The sequence below is a fragment of the Spinacia oleracea genome, chromosome 4, assembly GCF_020520425.1.
Source record: "Spinacia oleracea cultivar Varoflay chromosome 4, BTI_SOV_V1, whole genome shotgun sequence".
NCBI classification, from domain to species: domain Eukaryota; kingdom Viridiplantae; phylum Streptophyta; class Magnoliopsida; order Caryophyllales; family Amaranthaceae; genus Spinacia; species Spinacia oleracea.
In genome coordinates, this window is record NC_079490.1 from 27,436,874 (window position 1) to 27,454,257 (window position 17,384).

A 17,384-nucleotide genomic window follows, 5' to 3' on the forward strand; every position below is an offset into this window, starting at 1 on the left:
AATATATACTCATGCTAGTAAAGTGCCTAAACGTCATTGCTAACGACGACCCATAACAGAACAAGTCGGCAATATCCAAGATATCCTCTTACACAAAATATGGGACAGCCTACTCCACGACCTGAGTGCGGCCAATCCTCTTTGCCGCGGATAGGTTGTGGTATCTACTGATCAGAATTACGCTGAAAATCAAATACTCTTATGGGAGCCGTAAACTCGTAAGGCAATTGCATTCAGCCAATTGTAATCTTCTTTAACTTAATAAATAATGATTGTGATCCCATTGTATCTTCCTCAATTGCAATTAACTATTCAAGGGATAAAGGAAATCATCGTAGCTTGACAACTGGTGATTTTGATCAATTGAAAAGTAATAAGTTCCATCCAACTTGATGACACTACAATAAATTCTGACTAAAGGATGGTCCCTGTTTGATGAATTAGGTTGAAGGAATACAAATCATTATTTATATTTCACCATAGAAATTAAGATAAAGACAATCTCCCTCAAATCCTCAATACCTCCACTTAATTTTGTCATAGTACTCCAACACCAGACAATATTATTATCATTGAGTAAAAAAGGCTCCTTCTTCCAACACTACTTCCCTCCGTCCAATTCTTATTCTACAAATTCAGTTCCCATACTTTTACTTTGACTAACACAACTTGGATATATTAACTACGGCCACAAGATTCAAGCATAGAGAATCCACCAAAATCAAAACCTACAACTAGCGGTAAGTCCAAATCTGGGGAACTTATCAAAATTAAATATCTCTACCGCAACCGAAATCACATATGAGACATAATCGATCGCTAATCATGGTAACAACAAAAAATACGCTTCTAGATTGTTGGAAATTATGCGTTGTAACCATGAAAATTAACAATAAAAATAATAGGGAAGAAACATATTACTCAATAATTGATCTCAAAAGCTGTGACGGGTTTTATGCCTGCCCTATAAGCGTATTTCGCCACCACCGGTACAAGGTTCTCGGAACTGCTCAGATCTCTATGGGACAATAATGACAGAGATAATAATTTTTAGGGTTTATATGTTTTTCTGTGTCTCTGGGTTGTTTTACTGGAATAAATAAAGGAGTGTTTATAAGGAATCTGGTATAAAACGCAAGTCCAAAACAATATTCCAAAAACCAATACCCACGACAACAATAAAACGGGCCCACAAGCATTATCATGTTAAAGGGGTCCGTATTGCATTATAATTACCAACATTTGGTACCAATTTGAAGTCATTGAGGATAGAGACTCGTCATAACTACTACAACTTAAGTACACATCGCAACAAATTCTTGATTGATGCATCCAAATAGGAATACCTGACTATAGTTGATGGCTATTCATGTTATTACTTGACCCAAATTCCAACTACATTAGTGGAAGCATCACTTGATTTGACCACAATTACAAGTGCGTATGCAATGGTAGTTGGAGAAGATGATGATTATCGTCAAGACATGGCCAAGTTTGTTAAAAGAATGTGTAATGTTAGTAACAGACTTGACTTAAGACTAAAGAGAAACTCGAATATAATCGGTTACCTTGTAAATCATGGACTTATGTTTGGTAATTTAGCCACTCTTGGATTGGATTTGAAAGAGATTGGTCTGATTGGGTGGAAGGATTTGCTACTTTGTTTGCAATGTTTTCCCAACTTAAACAATCTTGTGGTGCTACATTATGATGTTGGAGTGGAGCACGTGATTTGGTATGCACCAAGTGATGAACCAGCAGATTGTTTGGTGAATAAACTCAAGAGAATAACAATACTTGGACTGTTTGGGTTAACTCCTGAGCTTTGTTTGATAGCTTACCTTCTGAGTAATGCAACTGTTTTAGAAGAGCTTGAAGAATCTAAGAGAGTTTCAGAATGCTAGAGAGAAAATAGTCGAAGAAAACTTGAATTTACTGATTAAGTTTCTTGGCTTGGAAGAGAAGCCAACATTGCTTTATATACAAGCAAGCAACTAACCCTAACTAACTTGCAACAAACTCACTAACAAACTTTTGTAAAATGAAAAAGATAAATATAAATATCATATATCCTATACTCCCCCTTCAAGCTGGACTTTAGACACAAGTCCAAGCTTGGCAGATAGAAACTGATGTCGAGAAGAAGCAAGTGGTTTAGTTAACAAATCTGCAAGTTGTAGGGCACCAGAAACATGAGCAGTTTCAATGAAACCATCCTCTACTTGCTCACGAACATAATGCATATCCCTTTTCAAGTGTTTGGTCTTGTCATGAAACATGGGATTCTTGGCAAGATGTTCAGCAGAAGTATTATCACACAATAACTTAACAGGCAATGAAATGTGAACTTGAAGGTCTTCAAGTAATCCCTGAATCCAAACAAGCTCACTGGCAGTTGCAGACATGCTTCTGTACTCTGCCTCAGCTGAAGATTTACTCACACTACGCTGCTTTTTAGTCTTCCAAGAAACCAAATTGTTGCCAAGGAAGACAGCATATGCACTTAAAGATCTGCTGCTGTATTGACAGGCACTCCAGTCAGCATCACTATATGCACTTAACTCTGTATTAGAATCAGCTGTATACCATAAACCATTATCTATTGTACCCTTTAAGTACTTTAAGACATGAAGAGCAGCCTTGAGATGAGGAACTCTTGGAGAATGAACAAATTGACTGAGATGCTGCACACAGTAGGACAAATCAGGTCTTGTGATGCCTAGGTAAAGCAATCTACCAACAAGCCTTCTATATACATCAGGATCATCAAGCAAAACCCCATCAGCAATGGACAATTTTAGACCACATGAAAGAGGAGCTGGTGCAGGAGTACATTCTTCCATACCAGCATCAATTAGAATGTCCTGAATGTATTTTCTTTGAGAAAGAAAAATACCATTATCAGTTCTGTGGATTTCAATACCAAGGAAATAAGCAAGCAGACCAAGATCCTTGATTGTAAAAGCAGTGTCTAAAGCAACTTTCACTTCTTCAATTTGAGCCTTTGAAGTACCAGTAATCAATATATCATCCACATAAACCAAAATCACAAGAAATTCTGCATCATAAGTCCTTGTAAACAGAGAATAATCCTGCTTAGATTGCTGAAAGTTGAGAGAAATCAGAAATTTGTTCAGTTCCTTGTTCCATTGCCTAGATGCTTGTCTCAAACCATATAAGGATCTCTTGAGTTTACAAACTTGTCCAGGCTGAGCTTTAAGATAACCAGGAGGTGGCTTCATGTAAACCTCCTCATCAATATAGCCATGTAAAAAGGCATTATTGACATCCAGCTGATATAGTGGCCAACCTCTTACAGCAGCAAGTGCAATGACAATTCTCACCGTAGCTAATTTAGCAACAGGGGAAAAAGTCTGAGTAAAATCCTTTCCTTCCACTTGCTGATAACCAATTGCCACTAATCTAGCTTTATGCCTATCTATAGTGTAATCAGGATTGAGTTTGGTTCTGTAAACCCACTTAGAGCCAATTGCTTTCTTATCTTTGGGTAACTGAGTAAGTTCCCAAGTATCATTACTCTCCAAGGCTTGGATTTCTTTATCCATAGCAGTTAACCAGTTAGCATCATGTTTAGCTTGATTGTAATGCTTGGGATCATTGGGAGACTGAAACACAGTAAAAGCTAATGATTCCCAAGTGTCAAAGCTATTGAGTGCCAAATCAGTTAACCAAAGATCATCACAATCATTGTCAAGAGAGCAGTCTTTTACAGCAAAAGAAACAGATTCAGAAGAAGAAGTGTCATGTCTGTGTGGAATATATGCTCCAACAAAGTCTTTGAGAGCAGTTGAAGGTTTAATTGTTCTGGAACTTTGTCTGGTAACAAGAGTTGGAACAATAGGTTGTATGATATTAGGAGACTGATTAAGTTGAGTATTAGGAGAAGTAATGTGAATTTCAGGTTCAGTATTGTGTGTTGAACCAGAACTATGAGAAGAAGAAGAAGAATTGGGAGCAAAATGTAAAGAATTTTGAGATGAATGTGGTGGAGAAGTGTTTAAGGATAAAAGTGGAAATTCAGTGTGAATATGATTCTGTATATCAGAAGAAAGATCAACAGAATGAGAATTGGCTTCAGAACCAAAATGAACTGTTTGAACACGTTTCAAAATATCAGGATTATGTGTAGGTTGAGATTTGTATGGAAATGCATCCTCAAAGAAGATGACATCTCTAGAAACAAAGACAGTGTGTGTATCCATATCATAAAGCTTGAAAGCCCTATAACCAGCAGGATAGCCTAGGAAAATACACTTCCTAGTTCTAGAATCAAACTTATCTTTTTTGACTTGAGTGTTGTGAGCAAAACATAAACAGCCAAAGACCCTTAGTGTGTCATATACAGGAACACTCTGAAACATAACCTCAAATGGAGTTTTCCAATTCAACACCTTAACTGGAATTTTGTTTATCAAATGTGTGGCTGTAAGTACACATTCTCCCCAAAACTTCTTAGGCAATCCAGCATGAAATCTTAAGGCTCTAGCTATTTCAAGAAGACTTCTGTGTTTCCTCTCAACCCTACCATTTTGTTGAGGAACATAAGGAACACTTTTTTCATGTATGATACCTTTACTAGCAAACAAAACTCTGCAAGAATCTTTCACTACTTCAGTTCCATTGTCAGACCTTATTCTTTTTATTCTTTTGTGATATTGAGTGTCAACCATAGAGATAAAATCTGCCACCACCTTTTCTACTTGCATCTTGTTGTGAAGCAAAAAGGTCCATGTAACTCTACTATGATCATCCAACACAGTCAAGAAATAAGCTGAACCATCTAAATTTCTGACCCTATATGACCCCCATAAATCCAGATGAATCAGTTCAAAACATTCAGATGCTCTACTGTCACTCTTTTTGAATGGAAATCTATGATGCTTTGAATGAAAACAAACATCACAATTATATTCAGTAAATCCTTTACAATATGCTTCATCAACATACTTCATTTTTGACAGAGAAGGATGTCCTAATCTGGCATGTAAAAGATCTAATTTATTCCTGTTATCCATTTTAGACTGAAACATACTAGTAGCAGTCTTATTTGGCAAAACACCAGTATTTACATGAGTATTACCATCCTGTACTACAGTAGCAGCTGTGTTTCCACTACACTTAAGATCTTGAAGATCTGTGTGTTTAGCAAAGTAGTAAAGACCTTGAGTCTTGTTTCCAGCACCAAGCATAGCTGAACTAGAAGGGTCCTGGAAAGAATACCCATCACCAGTAAATATAACATGAATGCCAGTTTGTTCAATCAACCTACCAACAGACATCAGATTGTGTTTGAAACCTTTGACCAATAACACATTTGACAAAACCAGTTTATCACTAAGAACAACATCACCAACTGTGTCAACATTCAATTGTGTTCCATCAGGCAAGCCAACTTTAATTGTCTTTTGAAGTGGTCTCTTGTTTATCAAAATACTCTCATCATATGTCATATGATCACAAGCTCCAGATTCCACAATCCATAATCCACAATTAAGCATTTTATTCACAGTGCAGTTAAAAGAGTGAGAAATGATACCTGCATAGTTTGCATAAGAACCAGAAACTCCAGAAGTATCACCATACTGAACTTGCTTGCCTTTCATTGCTTTCAAAAACTCTTGGCAAATTGCATTGATCATTTCATTGTTCACAGAACCAGCAGAACCATTCAACTGATCATCAAGAGGATTATCTCCAACATCAACAGCTGAGTTTACATTAGCAACAAGTCTGCTTCCATTTGCTTGATACTTTGACCCTTTTGAGGCCTTAATTGTGTTGTACCAATCAGGATAGCCTATGAGCTTGAAACATTGATCCACAGTATGCCCCTTACCTTTGCAATGTGTGCATATCTTGTGCATTTTTTCTTTCTTTATCTCTTTCCAGTCTTTCTTTACACCAGCAAACCTCTGAGATTGATCACCTTTGTATGATTGAGCAGCCATAGCACTGCTACTCATAGCACTAGCCTCAACAGCTGCACCACTGACTTCTTTCTGCTTCTCTATTTGTTGAGTGATAGCAAAAACTCTGTTTATACTTGGTAAAGGATCCATGGATAGCACATTTGTCACAGTTCCTTCAAATCCTCCATTTAACCCTAACAAAAACTTCATCATTCTATCTTCTTCTTCAAACTCAGCTATTTTCTTCAAGATTTGGCAACTACAGCTGTTCAAAGCACCACAAATACAAGTAGGGAATGCCCTCAAACTCTGCATTTCTTCCCACAGCTTCTTCAACTTACCATAATAGGTAACAATAGTCATATTATCTTGTTTTAAACTATCAATTTCCTTCTTCAGTTGATAGATCAAAGGTCCATTGGACTGTCCAAACCTCTCATTTAATTCCTTCCATAATTCTCCAGCATTATCAATGTATCCAAAATCATCTGCTAACTCATTGTTCATAGAGCTTAAAATCCAACTCACTACCATGAAATCAGCACGTTTCCACTTACAATAATCTTTGTGATTCACAGCAGGTTTGATAATTCCTCCATTCACAAAACCTTCTTTGTTTTTAGCTATCAATGCTCTCATAACATTCCTTTTCCATCGCAAGAAATTCGAACCATTGAAAACAGCAGAAACTAAAGAAGAAGTTGGACTGTCTGAATTAGCTATGAAATAAGGATCAAGATTACCTCCATTTTCACCATTGTTTTGATAAGAATCTTGATGAGTTTCAAAGCTATCAGTCGCCATTATATCAACAATCAATCAAATACAATCACAATCGCAGATTTGAAATCGCAAAATTGTGCAAGAAACTTCGCAATTGCAAGAAGTTTCGCAGCAATCCAAGCAATTCGTGCATTATTGATTCACTAAATCGAAAACCTAAATCTCGAAAATGAGATTCAGCTCTGATACCATGAAGAATCTAAGAGAGTTTCAGAATGCTAGAGAGAAAATAGTTGAAGAAAACTTGAATTTACTGATTAAGTTTCTTGGCTTGGAAGAGAAGCCAACATTGCTTTATATACAAGCAAGCAACTAACCCTAACTAACTTGCAACAAACTCACTAACAAACTTTTGTAAAATGAAAAAGATAAATATAAATATCATATATCCTATAGAGCTTCACATAGCAGTTCCTCTCCGCTGCCTTGAATCTAAACAAGATCGACTAAGTTTGGGATATCATCTTTGTAAGACCTTGTTCGACCTTCCAAGGGTATCTTCAACTTGTCAGTTACAACTGTTGATATGTTTGCATCAAGTAATCACTACAAACATTGATATCTTGCATATCAAGTTAACAACCTACCTTGATTGACCTTTCCATTTCCGGCCGGCCACATTATTTGTTTTCTACATATGACTGCAAACTAGTACATGAACAACAACAAACTAAAAAGATACAAACAACAAACTAGTTGATATATAAAAGCTAGTAATCTCTTCTCTTGGGAGGCTCGATTGTTGGATGAACTACTTGTGTTGATTTTTGTTGGGGAAACTTGGTTGAGCTATTTGGACACCACCAGGTTGCGTATACCATGTGAGCACTGAGCAATACATTATCCCCGGCTCCCCACATTATCATTTATCAATATATGGTACTCTGAGTTTACATCATTCATTATTAGTCATCCACAGTATATTTTTTTTTTTTTGACAGACTACTGATCTATATTTAAATAGGTAGTTATGATCGAATAATAACTCAACACCAACTAAGCATCATTGCCAAGCATTACTCATTGTCATATGAACTTCTTCGAGTGTCTTTCCTTTTGTTTCCGGCACCAATTTCGCCACAAATATTAGTGTAAACACACAAACACCCGCCATTACAAAAAACGTCCCTAAGATACATAATGCCACACGATATTACTATTGTATGAATATGTATTGGAAGGGCAAAAATTTAAAACAAAATACGAGTTCCAGTTTACCTGAAGAACTCCATTCCATAGAAAAGTTAAAAGCATACGAAACAATCCACGATGATAGACTCGATACTACAGCAGCAATACTGCCTGCTGACCCTTTTATGTTCAAGGGGTATATCTGAAAGTAATATCCACTTTTTTAATTAATCTCATTTAACTAATTAATTAATTAAACCATGCATTGAACTTTTAGAGAGATTAAAAACTGCAATTAAGTAGTCATACCTCTGAAATAATAATACAAGTTCCTCCCCCTACGCCAATTGGATAAAAAGCAACATACATCTGCACAAGCAAATTTTGTTTATTTGAGTTTATCAGACTATAAGGTAACAGAATGAAATTGTATCTGCGCGTTAAAGATATAACAACATCAGATCGATACAACGCTTGAGTTTAAGTTTGTTTTACCAATATGCCAATTAGAGCAATACAAGGACTGAAACCACCCAGCAAATGATGCTCCTGATTCAACAACAAACACATAATAGAGTAAGTAAATCAGTCATTAAGGTGCACCTCAGAGAAATTATTGCAAGGAAAAATGCATACCTTAAACAGAAATGCGACCCCTGTCAGAGAGCAACCTAAGAAAATACCAGCTGCTGAAATCTGCAAGTTATAATCTCATTATTTCTCACAGATTATCTCATGACCTTACTGTATCTAATTTATTTATGATCAAAACTCTAACTACTTGATAAATATTTCACTAACCATAATAAGAGGACGCCTCCCACATTTATCCATCAGAATTACACCCAAAACCACACTTGGAAGCTGCATATACGAACACAGATTAACATCAGTTACTACTACTTTGATAATCACCTGAGATTAATTAAAAGTCAAGTACCTGGAAAAAGGCCACTGCTGCAGTTCCCACTTTAACTGGAAAGCCTGATCAACACCAAAAGAAATTCCGTCTCAGATGCTCAATCCAATCCCATATTTATCTTCCTACTTCTAAGCAGGACAGAGGTTTAAAACGAATGGTAAAACTAAAATGAAAATATTGAGAAACAAATATTATTGGAAGTTAGTTAGTAAAATAAGGAGCTAATAAGTGTGAACTGACCCGCTGATTCGAATATAGAGCCGGCGTAGAACATGATCCCATTTAAACCAACAAGGCCGCCTAGTGCTGACAGACCGATTCCCACCTAAACTCGTGCATATTAACCTCAATTAAATAATGAATAATAATAATTAGCAGTTAGATAAACACATGCGCGCACTTTATACAAGTTCATGATCGATTTGTTAGAAGCTAAACTTACTGTGTGTGCATAAGCATATTTCCTCTGAAACAGTTGTAGGGTGCTAACTTTTTCTATTTGATCAAGGGTTTCAGCAGAGTCCTTCAGAATAAGGAGAAACAATAAATCGTATCATACACCAAATATTTCAAAGTAAACATTTGATCTTTAGACCCTAAAATCTATTACCCTTATATCAGCTGCTTCCTGAGAGATGTCAACAAAACCTCCCCTAAAACACTGCAAGGCTGCTTCAAACTCCTTATTTTTACCCATCATCATCTGTTGTAAGAGTATGTTCAATCATCATTTCAGCATCAATTAATTAATGTTAAGCAGCAAAGAAAATTGGAATTAACATGCATTACCAGCCATCTAGGAGATTCTGGAATGAAGAGTACACCGACTATCTGTACAAGATTCGGAATCATTCCTGGTACATAAGGTTTTCATCATCAGAGAAATTTTAGACTGAAAGAACTGAAGTAAGGTACATCAAGAAACAATTAAATTACCAATAAGAGCTAAAGTACGCCAAGACGTGATTAGTCCTATGAGAAAGGCTGCTGATGCTCCGACTGTTATCATTAACTGAAATAGGATATGTAAGTAGCGAGGAATAAGAATTCAATTTATTCCGTATGTTAGATGTAGACACCCAACTTATTTCAGTATTGATAATTACCACATGGAGAATCACAAACCCTCCTCTGAAATTTTTGGGTGTAAATTCTGCTACATATACTGGAATCTGAAATAGCATATGATGCATAAATTGCTAACTTTACTTAACTTTGATGTATGATAAAAAAAATTTGAAAATGCAAAATTCCAAGCTTACAGCAAAGCTGCAAACGCCCCCAGTAAAACCCAACATCCATCTACCAAGGTCGAGCAGCCTTGTACCCTTTCATCAGGATAATAAATTGTTGAAATCAGACCAGACCTTTTCTTATATGTTTCCAAAATTGACACAATTGAAGCTAAACCAAACAAATAATAGAATTTAAGAACCTGGCTAACTGATATGGCAAACCACCCAAGGATGTTTACTAGAGAAGTTAGTTGTAGTACCTGGCTTGCCAAAATACAAGTTAAAGTTGATCAAGAAAACAGAACTAATCCGCAGTTGTAACATCGCGAATTTAGAACATAAAAACTTACATGCCTTCGACCTAGATAATCTGTTAACTTGCCACATACTACAGATCCTAATGCCGATCCAACGGAAACCAGTGATCCAAAGAGAGAAAACTGGAAAAACACATAGATTATTTGAGGAACAATAAAAATTTCACATACATTGTGCAAGGCTCTAAGCCATACATGATTAGTAAGTTGTGTATTGAAAGAAAGACTCAGAGAAGTCCATACTTGGGCTGTTGATAGATCAAGTTCCTTTATAAGCTCAGTTTGCACAGGCGATGTATATCCCACCTGTTAAACACTACATCAGTTAAAATTCGTACTCGTAAGGTTCACCAGAATTGAGATTGAAAGAAAGACTTACGGTTATGTTATTCTAGGTTAGGGTTATCTGTTTGGCCTATTTTCTTTGCTTTTTCTGCATCGTTTAGGGAGTACTATATGAACTCTTTAGGTCATAACCTAGCTGTAGTCTGTAATTTGTACTCCTCAAAATCAATAAAGTTTTTCTCGTGGACGTAGCTAACACATTGTTAGTGAGTCACGTTAAATCTCGGTGTTCTTACTTATGTTCTTAAATCTTCATTATCTTTGTTGCATTTGTTACAGGTCTTCCCAAAATTATAGGCCAATTTCGAAATAGCGTCCATTAAATTTGCAGGTTTATATATTTTTCTTAATGATACCCTTATGCTGTTTGTTTTGACGGGAAACATTTTCAGTGAAAATGATTTCCCCATTTATCTTCGCTTGTTTTGTTAAGGGGTAGAAAACTATTTTACCAAGGAGGAATGTCATATTTTCCTCTATTTCTAATACCTTACACCCCTTCTGATTACTATAAGCTACAGCTCTGGTATTAATCTAATCGAATGTTCATCCTAATGTGACTTCCAATCCCACTTCTAGACAATTCCCACAGGGGCCTATTACGATTTGAAAATAGCACAACCGGACCACATACAACTCCAATCAGTTAAGTATGTTCCATTCAATCTAAAACCAATATAATAAGTGGGGTAAAATCCTACACGATATATATTAGCCATCCTTCGTTTTTTATGTGGGACAATTCTCAAGGTACGTGTGTGTTAGCACGATACCAAGACCATGGGTTATGTCATGCCAAGAGATGGGTTATGAATTCAGTGACACGACATAACACAACACGATATGACATGACATAATTGACTAAAAATGTTAATAATATCAATAAATTGAGACCAAGTCCATGGGTTATGTCATGCCAAGAGATGCCATTTGAACTCAGTGACACGACATAGCACAACACGATATGACAGGACATAATTGACTAAAAGTGTTAATAATATCAATGAATTTGGTTAAGGGTATGGTTATTAAGTTGCAGAAGGAGATGGAGGAATTGAACTTACAACAAAGCCAGCAGAAAAAGAACCCACGACTGCTATGAAAACGGAGAGAAGCAACATAGGAGTAATTGGCGCAGCCAATGACGTATCCATTGGTGGTGGTTGTGGTGATGACAATCCATTATCAGCTTCATCATCTAGCTTATCATTATTATTATGAATATTGAGTAGAAGCTGCACTCTCATTTCCTCCTTCATTATTAGTGAAGCACTGAAGTTCGTTCTGTTTTTCTTTTTTTTTTGGGAAATAATGAGTGTCAATTAATTTCCTTCAAATGATTAGTTTCAATTGTGTCATATACTCATATTTGGATCATTTCTGTTAATTGTAATTTTCAGGTGGAGGACCACCTGATAGTGATCTTCCAAACAAGTTAGTTGTTATGTGCCTCTATCGCAATATATACAACTTAAGGTGAAAATTTTAAAAACATACTTTCTGCGTACCAATATTGTTGCTCATTTACCTATGAAGTTTCACAAACATAGCAACCACTTCCATTTTAGGAAATAACATATTTCCTCCGTTCCAATATCGCACCAGGTAGGTTATGTCTATTGTCTAACAATTTTGGTAATGGGTAAAAATAAGAAAGAGAAATACAAAAATACAAACTTGCTCTTATGATTGCAAACATTAAAAAAAAGCAAGAAGGGTTAAGATATAATGTTATATTGGATATTTCATATTTGTAGTGTGAAGCAACTGTTTTATTACCTATAATGGAAATGTTGTAATATTTGTGAAAGTTCCTTAAAAGAGGTAAATGGTGTAATAATATTGAAATGGAGGAAGTAGTTGTTTTCACACTGTAAATCTCCATTATACCATAGGGCTTAACTCATACACTATTGATGTACTTGATTCTTGTAATCGAGCAAGTTTGTATTTTGCTTTAACCGACTACCTTCGTTTCACAATACATGTATCATATTGAATACTCCCTCCGTCACGAAATACATGAACCGCTTTGACTGGCACAAAGTTTAATACAAAGTAATTGACTTATTATTTAATTAGATGATAGTTGATAGTGGGTATTTTTTAATATAAATAGGGATATGTGTCAACTTTTTAGAGGGGCACGGGGGTAGGGGGAGGGTGCATGAGACCACAAAGTGACATGTAAAGAGATAGTTGATATAATATTAATAAAATTTTATCATTTATAGAAACGGTACAAGTAATCCGGGACGGCTTTATAAGGAAAGCGGTGCAAGTATTCCGGGACAGTGAGAGTATAACTTTTTGGTATGTTTCACAAATCACAATACTTTGGCATTATTTTCATTTTTTTACCCTATTATAAAGCATATTTTCTTAGCTTATTACTCTATGCAGACAGCTAAGATCCCTCGCTCAATTTGTGATAAACTTGACAAGAAAACTCGACAGTTTATATGGGGAGGTGATGATGAAAGGCGAAAAATACATCTCCTTTCTTGGGAGACTCTCCAAAAACCAAGAGACCAAGGTGGAATAGGGATGAGATCGGCTCGGCAAGCAAATTCAGCTTTCTTGACAAAGTTAGGATGGAGGGTACTCACCGAACCCAATGCTCTATGGTCAAGAGTCCTTCGCCACAAATACTGCAAGGGGCGTTGCGACATAGACATGTTTACCCCAACAACCAACATGTCAAACGTCTGGAGGGGGATTACTGACAATGTTCAATGGCTAAAAAAAGGCACTTCCACAGCTATAGGAAACGGGAGACACACGCTCTTTTGGGACCACCTTTGGGTAACTGACATCCCACTTCGTAGCCTTGTTACACATCCAACTCCAGAAGCTATAGAGGGTGCAACAGTGGGGGAAATGTGGGAGATGGATAATGATTGGAAGTGGGATGAATTTGCTAATCTTCTACCTAATCATATTCTCAAAAAAATTGCAGCACACCAAGTAGTGAATGATGATTCGGCTAGTGACCTCCACTACTGGCGAGGGACCAACAAGGGTGTGTTTTCTATTAAAAGTGCACTAAGGATCATCCGCAACGAAGAAACTGAAGAAAAAGATACAAGATGGGAGTTAGCGTGGCACACACCAGTTCAACAAAGAGTGCGAGTCTTTATTTGGTTAGGCCTTCATAACAGACTCTTATGCAATGCCAATAGGACCATTCGAAAGCTCACTACTGATCCAGGTTGCAAGCGTTGTGGTAGCAGGGAAGAAACTCTAGTGCACATATTTCGTGACTGCCCAACTGCAAGACATATATGGAGAGCAGTAGGGGGATCAGCTCAATACCCATCCTTCTACAATGGCAACCTGTCTGAATGGCTAACTAGAAATCTGAAGGCAACTGGTCTTATTCATTCTGAGAAATGGCCCACATGCTTTGCAGTGACTCTATGGTGGATATGGCGTTGGAGAAATTGCATTGTGTTTGGCCGAGACAATGAAGTTCCTATCCATGTGGGCACCTTCATTCATGACCGTGTGGAAGAAACTTGGGAAAGCTTTAAAAAGTATGAAGAAAATGAAGCAGGAACTAGCAGGATTCGAAGGGAGATATACATCAAATGGTTAGCACCCCCAACTGATTGGCTCTCCCTAAATACAGACGGAGCATCCAAAGGTACACCAGGCCCTGCTGGAGGAGGGGGTATAATTCGCAATAGCAGTGGTATTTTTCTTCAAGCATTTTCAGCAAATTTTGGGGTATGTTCAGCATACAAGGCAGAAATTATGGCTGCAATGTTGGGGTTAAATATGGCCAAGGAGATGGGCATCCCAAAGCTAGTATTACAAATGGACAACGAAGCGTGCATCCAAGTTCTAAAGAGTGAAGAATTCCCAGGGGGAGAATGCCATCATATAATCAATTATTGTAGAAGCTTAATTTCTTTTTCAGGTTGGGAAGTCAAAATTATTCATACTTTTAGGGAAGGTAATAAGGTAGCCGATCGGCTTGCCAATTTAGGGGTCGTCCAAGAAGAGAAAGTGAGATTCTTCCATACATCTCCGTATGAAATCTCTACTCTTCTCTTTGAAGACATTATGGCCATGGGTTTTGTAGTGTAATCTCTTATTTTTAGTCGGGTTTTCTAACCCACGTCTGCACTCTGCAACAAAATAAAATAAAGCATATTTTCTCTTTCCTAACACGGGCAAAATTGTCCAATTTCAAACATTTACCCACTTATTGACAAACGAAAGTAGATTATAGTGTAATAAACGGAAGTATACCAATAAAAAAAGGTTGACGCAAATAGAATAATAACTCACTCCAACATTTGCATAAGAAACAACGAAATTTGCGATCCTTACAATATCATAAACATAAATAACTAGGTAAACAATATTAGCATTTCCCTATTCGATCGAGTTACATGCATGGTCAATGAAATTCAGAAAATTCAGCATTTAGCATTCCCCAATTAATCAACAACTTAGGACATTTAGCAAAGCGGGCGGTTTACCCTTACCTGGGGCGGAGACACGGTGGCGGAGAAGATGACGGCGACAGAGATGTGGAGGAGACGACGGAGGGAGAGAAACACTCTCAATTCTCAAACGTGTTTCCAAAACTGACAGGAATGTTACTTTGGAATTTCCTTCCTCACACGAATCCAAAAAAACAGGAATGATGAAGATTGAAGAGTTTTAATTTTTGGAAATTTTTTTAATTGTAAAAAACAATTACGTACTTCTTTAAAATCTGCGAGACTTGCGAGTTGCCACTACCCCTCCTGTCGGGAAATTGAGTCCCTAAATTTTTTTTACAACCAAAAATAAAATTAAATAAAATAAAGTTAAGGATTAAGTAGTCGTAAGTTCGTAACTCGGAAGCCGACTGCAATTCGATTGAAATAATCGGCATATCAACTTTTAATTAATGTTGCACGTTTGTAGTTCCTGCCAAAAAAAATGTCTTTTAATTAAAATCGTTTTGTGAGTATAAAATATTTCAGTTTCTTATCTCTATTATGGAGTAATTGAAGTATTAATTGTAAAATTTACATTGCTCAACATATAATTTTTAGGTATCATAAAATATACTTCCTCCGTTCCACAATAGATGCATCATTTCTCATTTGCGCACTATTCATCAATCAACTTTGACAACCCTTCTTTCACTGTTGTATAAGAAAAAATATAGCCAATTGAGATCGTGTTAAATTCGTATTAATACAAGAATTCCAAATGTCAACGGAGGAAGTAATTTTTTCTATGGATTCACAAATATTTTGTTAGTGTAAGAGAATAATAATAATAAAATAGAAAAATTGTATGTTTATTACTCATTTTCCACTTTAAGGTTATTATAAAATCAACCTAAACAAAATCCAGGAGTAATAATCGTCGAAGTAATTTCTTCTAATAGCAAAAAAAATTATTATTAACTAATAATTTTAAAAAAATGAGAAATATTAAGATGTGGACATAGTAAATGTAATACCCCGAATTTTTAAAACTCGATTAATTATGCTTAATTGTTTTTATTTAGCTAAAATCGTTTTAAATCCTAATTTCGAACTTTATTTTAACTAACGAAATTTTATTTCACTTGGATTTTTAATACCGATTACTCGATTCAACTTTCATATTTAAACAATTTAATATACGAGCTTAACGACCGTTTTAAATCTTAATTATTTTCGGATTTCTAATAATTTCGAAATGTTTTATTTTATTCGAAAACTAAATTTATTTCTTGTTAACGATATTTATATAAAGAATTATTTCAAAACTTAGATTTAATTAAACCTTTTTATTTTTATCAATTCCTAAAATAAAAACCAATTTTCAGAATTCTTGCCTAACTACGTGAAATGTCCAAAATACCCTTGGGAGTAAGAGTTTTACTTCTCTTCTTTTCTCCTGCTTTTCACGTGAACCAGAGAAAGGAACCAACTTCTTCCTTCCTTCTTCTTTTCCCTCAATCTGATCCATGTTCATTGCAAAGTTTAAATTGAATTCTTCATTTTCTTCCTTTACAAACCCAACCATCAGAAACCAAATTTCTCAACAAAAATCGAAATCAAAAAGCAAACCCAATTTCACTCCCTTTTGGTTCCTGTGAATCGAACCACCACACCAAACACCAGTGCAACCACCGGCTACCACCATTATCACCACCGATTAACAACTTCTCAACCACCCCAGCACCACTCGGCCACCCAGAACCACCACCACGCCCCACCGTACTTCCCCCTGCTCTCCTCCTCCTTCGTCGCAACATCCCCTGCCTCTTTCCCCTGACTCTCTCCCTTTCTCGGCCCTGCCTGCACCACCACCGTCTCGCACAACCACCTCCAGCCACCCCCATCCTTCCACCAACCAACCCCCGCCCTGTAAACCCCGGCGAGCCGCCTGCCTCCGCCCCGAACCGCCCAAAACTCCCCTGTTTTGGTTCACCCATCTCGGGCCCTCTCTCTGTCTCCCTCGCCGTCCTGCCGCGACCAATCATCTATCACCACCACCGCCCTCCGGCGCGCGCAGCCGCGGCGTTGAGCCACCCAGCCCAGGCCCTTCCTCCCTCATCTTCGGCTCTTCCCTCCTCCTCGTCCATCTCCTCTTCCCTTCCCCTGTTTCGTGCCCCTGCTTCCAGAAACCAAAACCAATTTTTGGTTTTTGGTTTTATTCTTCTTAAAATCCACAAATTAATTGGGCCATACTAGTTTGGGCTTTTGGGTAAGAACCTAACTTA

General features: G+C 36.9%; 1 protein-coding gene across 2 annotated transcripts; it reads right to left on the bottom strand.

Moving 5' to 3' along the window:
- Positions 1 to 6,932: 6,932 nt before the first annotated feature.
- LOC110792445 (sugar transporter ERD6-like 5) lies at positions 6,933 to 15,503 on the bottom strand. 2 transcript variants are annotated; one of them, XM_056826620.1, is made up of 19 exons: positions 15,160 to 15,503; positions 11,728 to 11,955; positions 10,562 to 10,624; positions 10,352 to 10,441; positions 10,202 to 10,261; positions 10,029 to 10,094; positions 9,873 to 9,938; positions 9,703 to 9,778; positions 9,556 to 9,620; positions 9,377 to 9,469; positions 9,209 to 9,289; positions 9,007 to 9,091; positions 8,785 to 8,828; positions 8,646 to 8,708; positions 8,481 to 8,540; positions 8,340 to 8,393; positions 8,154 to 8,213; positions 7,932 to 8,046; positions 6,933 to 7,841 (listed from the first exon to the last, which is right to left on the bottom strand). In XM_056826620.1, exons 2-19 carry the CDS (start codon positions 11,920 to 11,922, stop codon positions 7,717 to 7,719), a joined length of 1,461 nt encoding a protein of 486 aa, XP_056682598.1. In that variant the 5' UTR covers positions 11,923 to 11,955; positions 15,160 to 15,503; the 3' UTR covers positions 6,933 to 7,716. The 2 variants fall into 2 exon arrangements, with proteins under 2 accessions (XP_056682598.1, XP_056682599.1); XM_056826621.1 differs by lacking the exons at positions 8,340 to 8,393; positions 8,481 to 8,540; positions 8,646 to 8,708; positions 15,160 to 15,503 and having other exon boundaries at positions 11,728 to 12,006.
- Positions 15,504 to 17,384: the final 1,881 nt, after the last annotated feature.

Coding starts and splice junctions, on each gene's coding strand:
- LOC110792445 (XM_056826620.1), bottom strand. CDS start 11,922: ATGAAGGAGGAAATGAGAGTGCAGCTTCTACTCAATATTCATAATAAT. Junction 10,095..10,201: donor TTGCCATATCAGTTAGCCAG/GTTCTTAAATTC, acceptor TCCTGATGAAAG/GGTACAAGGCTGCTCGACCT. Junction 7,842..7,931: donor TATGGAATGGAGTTCTTCAG/GTAAACTGGAAC, acceptor TATGTATCTTAG/GGACGTTTTTTGTAATGGCG.